This window comes from Hyperoodon ampullatus (assembly GCF_949752795.1).
Source record: "Hyperoodon ampullatus genome assembly, chromosome: 4".
Classification (NCBI taxonomy): Eukaryota; Metazoa; Chordata; class Mammalia; order Artiodactyla; family Ziphiidae; genus Hyperoodon; species Hyperoodon ampullatus.
In genome coordinates, this window is record NC_136917.1 from 57749541 (window position 1) to 57766161 (window position 16621).

General features: G+C 47.0%; 1 protein-coding gene across 1 annotated transcript; it reads right to left on the reverse strand.

The window, feature by feature from the left end:
- Positions 1-1867: 1867 nt before the first annotated feature.
- IK (IK cytokine) lies at positions 1868-16550 on the reverse strand. The gene is made up of 20 exons (XM_079702776.1): positions 16499-16550; positions 15871-15937; positions 12413-12505; positions 11621-11680; positions 10629-10796; positions 10335-10449; positions 9795-9865; positions 9656-9702; positions 8609-8772; positions 5785-5893; positions 5397-5436; positions 5022-5235; positions 4754-4772; positions 4217-4295; positions 3877-3957; positions 3564-3621; positions 2660-2748; positions 2349-2457; positions 2139-2173; positions 1868-2054 (listed from the first exon to the last, which is right to left on the reverse strand). The coding sequence occupies exons 1-20, from the start codon at positions 16512-16514 to the stop codon at positions 2027-2029; spliced, it is 1662 nt and encodes a 553-aa protein (XP_079558902.1). The 5' UTR covers positions 16515-16550; the 3' UTR covers positions 1868-2026.
- Between the last annotated feature and the right edge of the window lie 71 nt (positions 16551-16621).

Sequence of the window (16621 nt, forward strand, 5' to 3'; positions counted from 1 at the left end):
GCTACTTCCCAGTGTTGCAGCGGAGGAGATTCCTGTGTCAGATAGACGGCGCAACCTTCAGCCCCCTCCTTGGTCACTTCACGTAAAGTCGGGAACTGCGTTTAAGTTCTTTCCCCTTTTCCTGAGCGGTGCTGACAGTTTGGTAGTGTCTCCCGCAATCAGTAAAGGATGACTGCCTGCCTTCGGGAGAGAAGAGCGGGACGCCAGTCGTTCATGGTTTGTTGAAAGACCAAGACAAGCAACAGCCAGTTTGGTCAGTAAGCGACAAAAGCCCACCCCGCGAGAATTTGACCTCCGGGGGTCGTAGACAGCAGGCAGTCCGCGCACACACTTAAGCTGCAGCCCTCCATGCTGAACATCCTCGTGGCCAAAGCAACAGCGTCCCGCCCGTTCCTACCGTTTGGCTACAGACTCTCACCGGGACTGAGCCGGCAGTGCTCAGAGCTGGCAAGGAGTTGCTGAAAAGGAAAAATGGGCACAACAGTTGACGTTCTGGACATCCCGGTTACCAAAGGTTCCACAAAGATGAGAGCACTGTGTATGGTGGGGCAGGTAAGGAGGAGCATGTGCTCCATGTCTGGATCTTGGTTACTTCCACAAGGCTTGGTGGTACTTGCAGAAACTTATTTTAAACTGGCAGTCAACCCCCAGAAGGTCTCGATCTTAGTGACCCTCTAGGTACCTTCATCTGAGCCAGGTGGGTCTCTGTGACCTTTTTCCTAATTGTGACTGCTGCCTACAGCCATGACATCAGGGTGTCACTTACTGTCTGAAATTAGCCATTCTAGGTGCTATTGCAGACTGCCCAATTTCAGCCTCCTAGGCGCCATGCATAAAGCTGGCTTCCTCAAAAAGCTGTTGCCCTGGGCTTCCCTGGTGGCGCAGTGGTTGGGAGTCCGCCTGTCGATGCAGGGGACGTGGGTTCGTGCCCCGGTCCGGGAGGATCCCGCGTGCCGCGGAGTGGCTGGGCCCGTGAGCCATGGCCGCTGGGCCTGCGCATCCGGAGCCTGTGCTCCGCGACGGGAGAGGCCACAGCAGTGAGGAGCCCGCGTACCGCAAAAAAAAAAAAAAAAAAAAAAAAAAAAAAAAAAAAAACTTGCCCTGTCAAGGTGAAAGTAACCAAAGGCAATGACTAAAGTAGCCATCTAGCTCTTCTTGGATCTTGTACGCCCACAGGTCTTAGCTCAGGGCAGGCAGTGGCAGCTATGGATCCAGCCAGAAAGAACTGGTGACCTTTGCTGATGAGTACCAGACCAAAGTGCTGGCAATGAGCCAAGAGGAAAGGTGGGGATGGAGTGATTTGGAGGCCAGGGATCCCACCCTGGGCCTTGGCAAACTTTCAGTGTGTTGAAGGGCACTAAACTCTTCTGGTCTAGGACAGGGATTCTCCAAGGCACTTCCCCTTCAACCCGGTAAGCAGTGATTTGTACTTGGAATTACTAAAGATCCCAGAAGGGCATAAATTTGTGAAGGGTTTTTGTTCCCAGGAGTGTTTCTCATCAGGTGACTTTACCTAGAGCCCAGTCCTGCACAACCTTGGGATCAGACTGGCAGCCCACTGGGCTGACCCTAATTCCCAGGGAACCTCTGCCCTAAGACTAGGTCCCCGGATGGGCCCAGATGAGTCTGATATTTAAGACCAATCATCCTTATGTTTCTCTATCCACCTCTTGTCTGACAGCGAGGGTCATTCTTCCCTCCTCCACTGGGCACCCTGGCTAGTATATATCCTGCTTAGGAATCTAGAGCCACAGCTCAGGAAAGGACTGAGCTGACTTTCTCCATGTGATTTTTATACAATCACATGTATATGGAATTAGTAGCCCTCTTGGTGCATCTGGGCCCTCAACATAGAGAAGATAAGAGAGCAGGTTAACCAATTTTAATGGAACCAAAAGATTATACAATGAAATTTTATATACATTCACAAAAAAAATACCATCGTGCAACTTTTTTTGGAATTGTAGAAAGCGAGCAGTGGAGAGCACATCCTTGTGGAGATTATTCTTGGGGTTGGAACCAGAGATTAGTATTTTGGTCTTTTCACTTCAACCCTGCAATAGAAAGAGAAATGAGCATAAGATCAATACACTAAGCAACTCTCACCAGTCTCACAGAGGAAGAATAATGCTGCTCACCCATCGGCTTCCATCTTCTTCCTCTTCTCAATGATCTGCAAAAAGAACAGTTATAGTTGATGGTTATGCTGCCAGTCTAAGCTCACCTGAGACCCAAGGCTGACCTCTCTCCTACTTCCATGGCTCTCCGACCCACTGCCTGTTCCTGAATCTGTGGGCCAGTATCTCCTCCCAGCTGAAGCCCTCCCACCCAGAACCAGTCCCAATTACCGCACTAATCTTTTTCCACTGGCGATCAAGCTCTGCTTTGTCATTGGTTTCCTTAAAGCGCCTGGTTTTACGCCCTTCAGACATCTTGATGCCATATTGAAATGCAGCCCTGAGGGAAAAAAAGGGCAGTTGAGGGAAGAAGGCATCCGAGGTTGAATAGCAGTAGCAAGGTGTTCCCAGGAGACCCGGTGAGCAGAGAACCGATTTCAGAATGTTTCAGCCAGACTGCACCCTCTAACCTGTTGTGGGCTAGTCCGCCCCCACCACCATCCCTCTCCTCACTCTTGGCTGTATTTAGTACCAAGACTCACTTGGGCAAAGCCTCCTTGTTGTTCATATACTCGCTGTATTCCTCCTGGGTATCGAAGTCCCAGCGGCCTAAAGGGCCTTTCTTGTTACCCTGTTGCAGGACAGAATGGGGGGCAAGGAAGGAAGAGATGTCAGTGGAAATGAGATTTTAGCCCTTGATTAAAGCCAGGCTCTCCCATAATCCCAGGTTTTATCATTCATAAATCCTACCCTAATAAACAATAATAAATGTTAACTGTGTACTTACTATGTGCCAGGCATCATTCTGAACACTAAACATGTATATTATTTAATTCTCTCAAAAACTCTTGAGAGAGAACTATAGTTATCTCCATTTTTCTAATGAGGAAACTGAGGAAAAAGCAGTAAAGTAAGTTGGCTTGGTCACAAAACCAATACCTGGCAGAGCCAGGGTTAAGCAAGGCTCCAAGATAGAATTAAACCATGCTATTAAGCATTGCAGTACAGAGAAAACAAGGAAAAGTAGATGACACTTCTTCACCCTTAATGGTGTTAGTGTTTTTGTTTTTGTTTTAAGGCTTAGAGGAAAATGTCAATCCTAGCTAGAATAAAACTCAGTTTGTTTGTTTTCCAGTTACTTTCTAAAAACTGAAATCCTTTTTCCCTTTCTGCATGTGCACTAAAGGCGTGCTTACTCCCTAGGATGGAAATCAAAGCCTGGCACTTTACAGAAAATAAAAAGAAATACAGTTATGGCCCTATCTCATTTGACTTTGTACAGATGCTTTAAAACAGTTAAGCTGCCCAGGACCCCACAATGCTGCTGCTCCTATTGCTGCAGCTGAAGAAAGAAGAGGCCCAGGAAATGAAACAGATCATTTGGGAGGAGGGAAGGGGATATGCGCTAAAGAGTAACTGTCCCCACCCATCCTTCCAGCTCCACACCTGGTCCATTTTGCTATAATCCACCTCCTCGTCACTGTCCACAGCCATATCATCCATCCTAAAGAGAAGCAACAGTTAAAGAGATGGTGCAGACCCAGACTCCTATGGTTTATGCAGAAACCTACCCACTAAGAGGCTATATGCCTAGGAACAACCATCCCTCCTAGGCCTCCCACTCAGAGCCTAACAGAATACTTTATCCAGTAAGAAGTACCCCTGGGTCCCAACAAATCAAATTTCCACCTCACTCCCCCCGCCCCGACCTTGCTCTGCAATCATCCCAGCCTCCCTTCTTTAAAAGAGTCTCACATACGTGGCTGGGTAGCACTCAGCATAGCTGTTGGACATGCCAAAGAAATCTCCCAGCTGCTTCTTGTCTTCTGGCTTCTTCAGCATATGCTATGTTAAAGAAAATAATTCTACCAATAGCAGAAAAACTTCAAGCAGGAAGAGCCAAGGGCTAGAAGCCCCAACATGAAAACTCTAAGGAGAGGGCTGTGAACGTGAATGAGTCCTCTGAGAAAGGGGAAAGTCATGACTTCATCCTTATCAAAATTCAGCACAAAAGGGAAAGAGCAAGATGGGGGCAGGGAGGTTGTGGGGAAGCAGGGAGGCAGGTGGAGTTGGAATGAACACGCTGAAATAAAGGATATGATTCAGTGCCTTCCCAGCCAGCAGATCCAGCAAACTTTTCATTGATCGACTTGATCAGCTCCTTGGCGGATCCGGGTCCTGGGCGAAAGAGAACTCTGTTCAGACTTCGAAATAAGGAGCTTACAACCTCTTCCCCACAACACACTTCCCACCTGTGCCTTTCAAAACAACATTTTTTAAGCAACAGAACCCTTTAGCTAACAAAGTTTTAATCAAATTCCAATTCAAAATGAGCTACTCTGCTTGAGATGCCCAGAATACTGTCCACTCAACCTGCCCCACGTCCTCAGAACCCCACAGCTGGGAGAATTATATCAAACAGAGCAAATATGCCCTGCCCTTGCCCAGGAAGACAGACAGAACTCCAGACTCATCTTCTGTCTATTCCATAAAGCAAGACATGGATCTTCCGATAACCCAGAACTACGAAGTCCCCCAGTCCCACCCTTGGCAACTCTGAGTTCTGGGTCAGACTCTCAGCCCAGAGGAAAGCAGCACTGCCAGAGCCAATGCAAGATGCCATGGGTAAAACTCACCTTTGTCAACATCCATGGGCTGGAAAGAAAACAGAAACTGAAGTGAGTGTCACCAGGAGGGATGCCCACTCACCTCTCCCTCAAGTTTGAATCAACTCCCTACCCTACCCCCTGCCCCCATTTCCAGGATGGTTCCTACCCTGGATTAATTGACCCCGTTGCTGCTGTGGAGCCATGAGCCACCTATATAACAGAGGGGTTCTGTACCTGGCTGGGCAGCCACAGAGATGGGCAGCTTCTCCACCTAGTGCCCGGGACTACATCTCACCTCATCATCCACTTTTGGCTTCTCAAAGTAGCTGTGCCTCTTCTTCTCTTCTTCTCTCTCTCGATCCCGCTCCCGCTCTCGATCGCGTTCTCGCTCTCTGTCACGGTCTCTGTCTCTCTCCCGATCACGCTCCCGTTCCCGGTATCTCTCCCGCTCCTTGTCTCGAGGTGTCTTGGTTGTGGAGGGCACATAATCCCCAATGTCTTCAAATATACTAGGAAAACAGAGATCCCTAGCTGACAAAGTCATAGAAACTTCCATTTCCGCCGGCCATTTCTCCAGATTCTCACACCAAGGCCTCCCCCAAATGCCAAAGACAGGAAACCCAGAGGCCCTTCCTCCCTCAGATCAGGGGGCAGGGGCTAGGATACATACTTCATGTCAGCCTCAGGGGGTTTCTTCTCTTCCATTTTCCCTGTAACATAAAGAGAGGAGTGAGGAAGACACTCCTGAGTTATTTCCCACTCAGCCTCACCATGTTCTTCAGTTCTCAATGCCCTTTTAAACATCTTCTGTTTAAAAGATGGGACAACAAAAGCTACCCCATACTCCCCCTCCTCAAGCCTCAAAACTGACCACTGCTTCCTGGGTGGGTCAAGCAGACAGAACCTGGATGCAACCATCCCTTGGCTAATGCTCCACTGCTCCCATTTTTCTCTGGTCCCCAGGAGCCTCCCAATGTTCTGGAAGCTCCAGGAGACCTTGGTTCCATCTCAGATGCCCCTCCAGGGGTAAGGTTTCTCTCCCTAACTCTCCAGATTACCTTTATCTTTCTTTTTGAGCTTCTTGTTGCGGGTACCCTGCCTCAGGTAGGAAAGGATCTGGGTGAGCTTGCTGATGACAATGTCATTTGTGGTCAGTGTGGTCTGGGCCTGAAAACCCCCAAGGAGCAAGAATGTTATCCCACTGAGCAGGACTCTCTTCATTTACTCATTCATTTACTTAACAAATTAACAAATTAAAGGATAACTGAGAATTAAGTAGGTGAACACAGGGAAAGGAGGTGTTGTAAAAGTATATTCCAGACAGATGAAACAGCATACAAAGGCCTGGGTCATAAGTGAATCTAGTACATTCAAGAAAGCAAGGATGACTGGAGAACAAACTGGGAAGCATGGTAGAAAGAGTCTGGAGAGGCCAGGAGTTACAGAGCCTCAGAAGCCATGATACAGATTTTGGCCTTGGGCTTCCCTGGTAGCGCAGTGGTTAAGAATCTGCCTGCCAATGCAGGGGACACGGGTTTGAGCCCTGGTCAGGGAAGATCCCACATGCCGCGGAGCAACTAAGCCCGTGCACCGCAACTACTGAGCTTGCGCTCTGGAGCCCACAAGCCCCAACTACTGAAGCCCGCACGCCTAGAGCCTGTGCTCCGCAACAAGAGAAGCCACTGCAATGAGAAGCCCGGGCACCACAACAAAGAGTAGCCCCCGCTCACCACAACTAGAGAAGGCCTGCACGCAGCAACAAAGACCCAATGCAGCAAATAATTTAAAAAAAAAAAGATTTTGGTCTTTATCCTAACACTAAGAAACCATCAAGGGGCTTCCCTGGCGGTCCAGTGGTTAAGAATCCACCTTCCGGGCCTCCCTGGTGGCGCAGTGGTTGAGAGTCCGCCTGCCGATGCAGGGGATACGGGTTCGTGCCCCGGTCTGGGAGGATCCCATATGCCGCGGAGCGGCTGGGCCCGTGAGCCATGGCTGCTGAGCCTGCGCGTCCGGAGCCTGTGCTCCGCAACGGGAGAGGCCACAACAGTGAGAGGCCCGCGTACCACAAAAAAAAAAAAAAAAAGAATCCACCTTCCAATGCAGGGAACATGGGTTCTATCCCTGGTCGGGGAAGTAAGATCCCACATGCTGCGGAACAACTAAGCCCCTGCACCACAACTACTGAGCACGTGAGCCAAAACTATAGAGCCCGTGCACTGCAACAAAGATCCTGCAAAACTAAGACCCAATGCAGCCAAAAATAAAATAAATAAATAAATACTTTTAAAAAATAAAGAAACCGGGCTTCCCTGGTGGCGCAGTGGTTGAGAGTCCGCCTGCCGATGCAGGGAACACGGGTTCCTGCCCTGGTCCGGGAGGATCCCACATGCCGCGGAGCGGCTGGGCCCGTGAGCCATGGCCGCTGAGCCTGCGTGTCCGGAGCCTGTGCTCCGCAACGGGAGAGGCCACAACAGTGAGAGGCCCGCGTACCGCAAAAAATAAAATAAAATAAAGAAACCATCAAATCTTCTAAACCGGGGGCAGGGCACATATGGGAAATCTCTGTACCTCCCTCTCAATTTTGCTGTGAACTTTTTTTATTATTTATTTATTTATTTATTTATTTATTTATGGCTACATTGGGTCTTTGTTGCTGTGCGCGGGCTTTCTCTAGTTGCGGCGAGCGGGGGCTACTCTTCATTGCGGTGCGCGGGCTTCTCACTGCGGTGGCTTCTCTTGTTGCAGAGCATGGGCTCTAGGCGCGCAGGCTTCAGTAGTTGTGGCACATGGGCTTAGTTGCTCCGCGGCATGTGGGATCTTCCTGGACCAGGGCTCGAACCCGTGTCCCCTGCATTGGCAGGCAGATTCTTAACCACTGCGCCACCAGGGAAGCCCTGCTGTGAACTTTAAACTGCTCTAAAAAATTATCTTAAAAAAAAAATGACAGTAGTGAAGGGAGAAAAAAAAAATCTTCTAAACCATGATGAGAAAAAGTCATGTTGTTAAATGATCACTCTGGCCATGTGTAAAAATGATAATGGAAAAGGGGACGGAAAGATGTGGGGAGTGGTAATGGCTAAAGAGTACAGCGTTTCTTTTTGGGGTGATGAAAATGTTTTAAAATTGATTCTGGGGCCTCCCTGGTGGCGCAGTGGTTGAGAGTCCGCCTGCCGATGCAGGGGATACGGGTTCGTGCCCCGGTCTGGGAGGATCCCATATACCGCGGAGCGGCTGGGCCCGTGAGCCATGGCTGCTGAGCCTGTGCATCCGGAGCCTGTGCTCCGCAACGGGAGAGGCCACAACAGTGAGAGGCCCGCGTACCACAAAAAAAAAAAAAAAAAAAAAAAAAAAAAAAAAAAAATTGATTCTGATGCCAGTTGTACAATTTTATGAAAATACTAAAAGCCACTGAATTGTACACTTTAAAGGGGTGAACTGTTTGGTATGTGACTTACATCTCAACAATACTAAAAATAAATAGAATATTGGAAGGGAACCAGAGTGGAAACCAACTAGGAGCCCCTTTTAATAGTTCCAACAAGAGATGATGGCTTTTTTTTTTTTTTTTTTTTTTGGCCATGCTGCACAGGATGTGGGATCTTAGCTCCCCAACCAGGAATTGAACCCATGCTCCCTGCATTGGAAGTACAGAGTCTTAACCACTGGATCACTAGGGAAGTCCCAAGAGATGATGGCTTAGACTGGAATGTTATTGTGTTATTGGTGGAGATAGAGAAAAGTGAATGGATTCAACTGAGATTTAGGAGGTTAAAAGGTGGACAGGACTTGGTTAAATGTGGTAGATGAGGCTCAGGGCAGAAGTGAAGCTGATTCCCAGGTTTGAGGCTCACATAGCAGGCTCTCGGGACTTGGGTCACTCACCTCCATGGTGGGGCAATCAGCTTTGCTGCGGATAAGAGTAGTGGGGATGTCAGTATCAGCATACTCATCATCCAGGTCTACCACATAGGCCATGCGGCCTGGAAGAAACAGCTCATTCCGCTCATATGCTTTGCTCTTGAAGAGCATGCGGTAAACATTTCGGCCTACAAAAAGAGAAAGAGCAGCAAGTAGCCAGTGAGAAAACTTCTACAATAACAGCTACTGTTTACTAAGTGGCTACTGTGTGCCAGCCACCATGCCAAGTGTTATGCATTCTTTGCTTCATTCAGTCTCCACAACAGCCCTGTGAGGTGGTCATTATTATCTCCTTTTAGCTGATAAAAATACTAAGGCTGAGAAGTAAGTGATTTACTACCACTTAAGTCATATGACTATTGCAAGTCCTATAGCTACTAAGCGACAGAACAAAGAATGGGACCCCAGCCGTTTAACTCCAAAGCCTGAGCTCTTATCCACCCTGCCTACATTGCCTTCTCAAGGGCACTATGTGCCTAGCATTGTATTAGGCCCTGTGAGGAAGAAGGATGAAGTTTAAGGTAATACCGATGAAGACGGGAAAAAATAGCTCTACTATATGCTCAGTGTGATAGGCATGTTGCATGTATTATTTCTCTTCGTCCCAGTAATCCCATGAGGTGAACGTTAACCCCATTTTTGCAAGTGGAGCTGAGAAGTTAAGTTGGTTGCACCCAAAATCACATGCTTAGTGTGATTTCATTACAGGATTCAAATGCAGGTTTCTGAATTCTGAGTTTTTAATCATCAACCATGCTACCTCCCTTAATGGATAAGCCCAAATCTGAAAGAGCTTCCAACCTAACTGAGGGGACATTAGTAATATATATGAAATAACTAAGTCTACATCTGAGTTCCATTAGAGTATTTTGTGGGAACTAGCTGGTTTGGGGACAAAAAAGAGATAAAAGTAGATTGAGGGTAAGGGGAAGCATATTCTGTCCAGAGCACTGAATTCCTTACAATTCCCCCTGGAATGCAGAGCCACTCGTGTAGACATTGTGTACTCACCCAAACGTGTTTTAAATTCAATTTTATTTTCAGGGTCCTCATCTTTCCTGAAAAGACAAAAAGAACATTTTTGCTAAATGTGTTCCTACTTTTGGCCCCACCTTTCTAAACTCTCAAGCTCTCCCTGATGTTTACTTACTTGGTTTCCTTCTGGGGCTTTTCCATCAGTTCTTCCTCCTCTTTCTCTTTGCTGGCAATTTCAGCTCGTACCTAACAGGAAAGCAATTAAGGTTGAGACATTTATTCACTTTACATATCCTTACTGAACACCATTATACCACACTGTGCCAGGAACTAAGAACTCAATACTGAACAAAACAATATAGTCCTTGCCCTAATGGAGCTTATAAAAAGAGAGACAGACAAATTAAACAATTAAACAACAAAGTGTGATAACTGCTGTAAGTAAAACAGAAGAGCTATGCAAGGGTGCAGGTAGTGGGAGGTGAGGAGTGGGGAGACTTAACAATACACAGGTGATCAGGGAAGGTTTGTTTCCCCAAGAAGATAAAACTGAGGCTGAGACTTGAAGGATGAATAGCAATTAGTCCTACAGAGGGGGCACCATTAGTTCTTCTACATGGTCTGAACTAACAGCAGTCTCCCTCCTCACCCCAAAAGGCACTTATAAGAGCATTCAGCATGCTAGTATTACTCTCCATCTACCAACCAAGCTCACCTTCTGAAGCAGAGCAAAATCCAAGCCTTTCACCAAATGGGTGTGTTCCATGTCACCACCCAAAAATTTGGACTCCTGGATCAACTGTCTTCTCTTCTCTGCAGCTGATTTGTCCCTGTAGAATGAAAGAGGCCACATAAGAACCATCCTTTGTGGGTGGCAAGTGCCTCTTGAAATGGCTTGGCATGGGGAAATGGCTTTCCAGAGCAAGGAAAAAGTGAGGAAGAATTCATACTGCCATTGTATGACTTCGCAATGCTGAGGGAACCATGCCCTGGCCCACTCGGTACTCACGCCTCAGCAGTGGGGCCCACAGCCCTGTAGTTAGCTGTGGTGCTGATCAGCTCAGTTTCCTCATAATCTTTGTTCACTCCATCCCGCCGTTCCTTGGCACGGTCCCGGTACTTCTCTGCTAGTTCTCTTTCTCTCTCAATTTCTTGTTGGCGAAGTTTGGCATAATAACTGTGACCAGGGAAAGGCAAATGTGTAAGGCTCAGCAGAACTGTTCCTGCCTGTTTCCCTATACCTTTACCCAACTCTCCATGCTGAAAGCTCATGTATGTCCTCATAGAACTGCTGGCCACCTCTTGATATTCCTCAAAAGCAGAACTACAGCATCTTCCAGCTCACAGATACACTGGTCTAATGCCACAATAGTGTACTCCATCTGTCACTTCAGAATCCTTTGATGTCACCTAACTCTACATCACCGAGTCTCTACAAGTATGAGACTTTACCATACGGCAACCAGGAAGTCTCTGAATTTTTATCACGTTCCAAATTTCACCTGAAAATATATCATTCCTTGCCAGTCCTCCTTAAGAAGAGAGAAAAAAGCAAAGTACCAGGTCTAGGAAGCTTAGTATCATATAAATAATAGCAATGACAATGATAATGACGGCAGCCAAAATTAACTGGGTGGTTACTATATGCCAGGCACTGGTACTAAGTGTTTACATGGACTATCACAGTTGATCCTCATGACAACCTGATAAAAGTTATTATCACTCTCTTGATTCCACCCATGAGAATATTGAGGATTAGAGAGGTTAAACAAAATGCCCACGGCATCCAGCTAGAAACTGGTAAAGATGAGATTAAAACACCACAAGCTGACTCCAAAGCCCTAAACAGCCATTCTAAATATCATTCCTTTCCACTATGAAAGCAGAGAATCTCAAGACGAGAAAGGAAAACCTCAGTCTCTTGCCTCATAACTAGCCCCTACTCCTTTTCCCCAAACACTATCCACCATAAAACCCAACACTCCTCCATCCTCCCTTTACCTTTTCTTTTTTCTCCTTCGTGCAGCTGGATCTTCATCCTCATTGTACTCCCTTGGCATCCTAGAAAAGAAAGAAATTCACTGATTGCGAAATATTGCCACAGCCCCAGAAACCCCAAGACGTGGCTCTGAGGACTGAAGAAAGGCTTAGAATACTGACCACAGCAATAGCTGACCAGTTTCAATCAGGCAGAGATCCATGTCAATATTTGTAGGTGAGTGGTTCTCAAGCTTTAGAAAGCATCACAACCACCTGAAGGACTATTAAAATTATATACTCCCAAATATCTGCCCTAGAATCTGAGTCCGTGGGGCTGGAATGGACCCAGAAATCTACTTATTTAAGCACCAGCAGCAACTCTAGTACAAATGGTCCATGGAACATACTCTGAGAAAAAATGAGATCCCCATAGGACTTCCCTGGTGGTCCAGTGGCTAAGACTCCATGCTCCCAATGCAGGGGGCCCAGGTTCAATCCCTGGTCAAGGAGCTAGATCCCACATGCTGCAACTAAGAGTTCACACGCCACAACTAAAAATCCTGCATGCAGCAACTAAAAGATCCCGTGTGCCACAACTAAGACCCAGCACAGCCAAATAAATAAATATTTTTTAAAAAATGAGATCCATACAGTATCGCAGTCTTTCCTGGAGCTTCAATCTCAAAAGGCAGAGAATCAGAACCATAGACCTCAAAAGAGAACTAGCTTTCCAGTTCCTAAGATAACTAACTAGTTCAATAAATTTTCCATAGGAAGGAGATGGGAAACAGATTGGATCACCCCAGAACTTACTCATGGTGACGTGACTTAGAGGGTGGTGCAGAAGTAGGTGCAGCCCTTGGAGTCATGAGAAGTTTCCTGAAGTCTTCATTAGTGAGTTTTGATCTAGAGGGCGAAAATTTTAAAAATTAGTACCCAACAAAAATTGGAAAAGGAATATGTAAAAAATATGGTTCACTTTACTAGAAATCAGAGAAAAACAAATTAAAACAAAGAACATGCCACTTTTAATGCATCAGAGTGTTAACGATTAAAAAGTTTGATAAATCGGACTTCCCTGGTGGCACAGTGGTTAAGAATCCACCTGCCAATGCAGGGGACACGAGTTCGAGCCCTGGTCCGGGAAGATCCCACATGCCGCGGAGCAACTAAGGCTGTGTGCCACAACTACTGAGCCTGTGCTCTAAATCCCGCGAGCCACAACTACTGAGCCCTCGTGCCACAACTACTGAAGCCCGAGCACCTAGAGGCCGTCCTCCGCAACAAGAGAAGCCACCACAATGAGAATCCTGCACACTGCAACAAAGAGTAGCCACTGCTCGCGGCTACTAAAAAAAAAAGTTTTATAAATCCAGAATGAGTGAGAGGCTGGGACTTCCCTGGTGGCACAGTGGTTAAGAATCCACCTGCCAAGGCAGGGGACACGGGTTCGAGCCCTGGGCCAGGAAGATCCCACATGCCGCGGAGCAACTAAGCCCGTGTGCCACAACTACTGAGCCTGTGCTCTAGAGCCCATTGGCCACAACTACTGAGCCCGCATGCCACAACTACTAAAGCCCACGCACTTAGAGCCCATGCTGTGCAACAAGAGAAGCCACCACAATGAGAAGCCCACGCACCACAACAAAGAGTAGCCCCCACTCGCAACTAGAGAAAGCCCACACACAGCAACCAAGACCCAGCACAGCCAAAAATAAATTAATTAATTTTTTAAAAATTAGAAAAAAAGAATGAGTGAGAGGGACTTCCCTGGTGGCTCAGTGGTTAAGAATCCGCCTGCCAGTGCAGGGGACATGGGTTCAATCCCTGGTCCGGGAAGATCCCACATGCCATGGAGCAACTAAGCCCATGCACGACAACTACTGAGCCCGTGCACCACAACTACTGAAGCCTGCATGCTTAGAGCCCGTGCTCCTCAACAAAGAAGCCACCGCGCTGCAACTAAGAGTAGCCCCCACTGGCCACAACTACAGAAAGCCCGTGTGCAGCAACAGACCCAAAGCAGCCAAAAATAAATGTAAAAAAAAAATAATAAAATAAATTAAAAAAAAAAACAATGAGTGAGAATTTGGGAAGTGGATACTCTCATATATCGTTGATGGTAATATAAATCAGTATAAACAATTTAGAGGACAATTTGGCAGTATCTATCTTAAAATTTAAATGTGTACTATCCTGTGACCAAGCAGCTCCATTCATCTGTATTTAACCTGGCCAATTACTGGCATATGTGTATAAGAAGGCCTGTAAAAGAGGTTCAATTACAGTTTTGAAAATAATAAAAACTTGAGAACAACATAAACCCTAAGCATCCATTATGGGAGATTAACTAAATAAACTGTGAAAGTGTTTCCCAAATATGGGAAAGACAGCACTGATAGTACAAGACGTAATTTTATCTGGTACAGTGACAATGTCTCACTCTTTGACCAAACTTTAGTAAGGTTCCTTTGAGCCCTCTCTTGATTAGGCCCCTTCCTTGGCCTGCTGAGCCCAGTTTTAGCAAAGAATCCTGCTAGGTCTCCCCAAGGAAGACTTTATTCAACGCTACTGTAATAGAAATTAAGACTATTGCAAAAGGGGAGAAGGACTGAAACTAAACTCTGAGTACAACAGGGACAATTGGGAATGTATAGAAAATTACTTGGTTAGGTATCAAGGGTAGGGTGGAAGAGGAATTTGATTAGATATCAAGGGAAGAGGAGTGATTGGATCTCCTTGATTGATTGATGGGTTTCTCTATACCTTGGCAGGATTCTTTGTTAAAACTGGGTTCAGGGACTTCCCTGGTGGCGCAGTGGTTAAGAATGCTCCTGCCAGTGCGGGGACATGGATTTGAGCCCTGGTCCGGGAAGATCCTACATGCCAGGGAGCAACTAAGCCTGTGCACCACAATTACTGAAGCCTGCATGCCTAGAGCCCGTGCTCCACAACAAGAGAAGCCACTGCAATGAGAAGCCCACACACCGCAACAAAGAGTAGCCCCTGCTCGCCACAACTAGAGAAAGCCCGCGTGCAGCAACGAAGACCCAACACAGCCAATAATTAATTAATTAATTAATTAATTAATTAATTAAAAAACGAAACAAAACAGGGTTCAGTAGGCCTGGTCAAAAATAGAAGCCTTGGGGCTTCCCTAGCGGTGCAGTGGTTGAGAGTCCGCCTGCCGATGCAGGGGCCACAGGTTCGTGCCCCGATCCGGGAGGATCCCACATGCCACGGAGCGGCTGGGCCCGTGAGCCATGGCCGCTGAGCCTGTGCTCCGCAACGGGAGAGGCCACAGCAGTGAGAGGCCCGCGTACCGCAAAAAAAAAAAAAAAAAAATAGAAGCTTTGGAGAAGTCTGACTAGAGTTTGGTCAAGAAGTGAGTCCTTGTCACTGCCATGAAAATAACCGCTAAAATATTGAGAAGGGAAAAACATCAGGTGGGGGACTTCCCTGGTGGCACAGTGGTTAAGAATCTGCCTGCCAACGCAGGGGACACGGGTTCGAGCCCTGGTCCGGGAAGATCCCACATGCCGCAGAGCAACTAAGCCTGTGCACCACAACTACTGAGCCTGCGCTCTAGAGCCTGCGAGCCACAACTACTGAGCCCACACGCCTAGAGCCCGCGCTCCGCAACAAGAGAAGCCACCACAATGAGAAGCCCGTGCACTGCAACGAAGAGTAGCCCCTGCTTGCCGCAACTAGAGAAAGCCCACGTGCAGCAACGAAGACCCAATGCAGCCAAAAATAAATAAATCACTAAAAAAAAAACCCAACACAGGTGGCAAAGTTGATATATAGACAATATAACACCGATTAATTTTAATATTTTAATTCACAAAGCAATGATGTATTTTACTCAAATATGAATATGTGTATACAAATGCATTTAAAAAGAGTAGGACAAAAAGATAAGTGTAAAAAAGGTAACGGTGGTTACCTCTAAGAAAGGGGATGGAATTGGGGATGTTATCACAGACAACATTACCCTTATTCTGATGTTTTAATTTCTACAAGAATTAATTCCTATATAACGTGTAATTAAACATCAATTTTAAAAACTAGCACTCTCCCTGCCATAATTTCCCCTCTAATACTCTTATGCAGTTGGCCTGATCCAGTTAAAGTTCACAAAGATAAAGAGGCAAGCGGTATGGTTTTTTGGTCATCCTTGCTGACAAGACATTCAGAATTCTTTCACCACCACCACCACCACTTTACTCATTACCCAGCTCATTCCCATGGTTCTACATCAAAACACTCACTGGTGGAAGGAGTGAGGATCGTCCACATCGTGGCCATCTGGGGCCAATGGGTTGGAGAACGGCTCGCCTAAGAAAAGGAATTGATGTTAATTTAATCAATCTCTTTAGAGTCAGGTCTTGTGCAAAAGTTGGGGATCTAGTAGTGAACAATACAGATGTCTTTTCCTGTCGAGTTGCTCACAATCTAGTGAGGAAGAAAGGCAAGAACATCGACACTGACAATACAGGGTAACAAGTGCTGAAGCAGGAAAATACAAGGAGCTATGGGAGCTCAGAGGAGGGGGCCCCTAAACCAGCGCTGGAGGATCAGCAAAGACTTCTTGAAGATGACACCTAAGATACTACGCGAAAGATAAATTTACAGAACCGAAAATTAAGTGACGGGGGCTGGGGGTGGTTCACAGATAAATCTCATCTGTCGTGGGTTGGGGCAAGGACAAGATTGAGAGACAGTCTGGAGCTGCCCGGCCTCGCTCGGGGCCCAAACTGCTTCGCCAGGCTCCAAGCGTCACACTCCCGGCCCGCCTCCACCCTCGCGCACACAGCCGGCTTAAATTCTGAGGCCAAAATAACGCGCCAAGTGTCCCGAGTCCCGCGGGGAAGAAAGGGCAGATGACCCGAGCCTTACTATCTCGCTCCGGCATTTCGTCCGCGGTGTTTCAACCCCAGCAACAACCGAGAAGCCTACAACAACACGGCAGCGACAGCCGACTCCCCACAATGCACCTCAGGAGTCCACCCACAGTGCCTT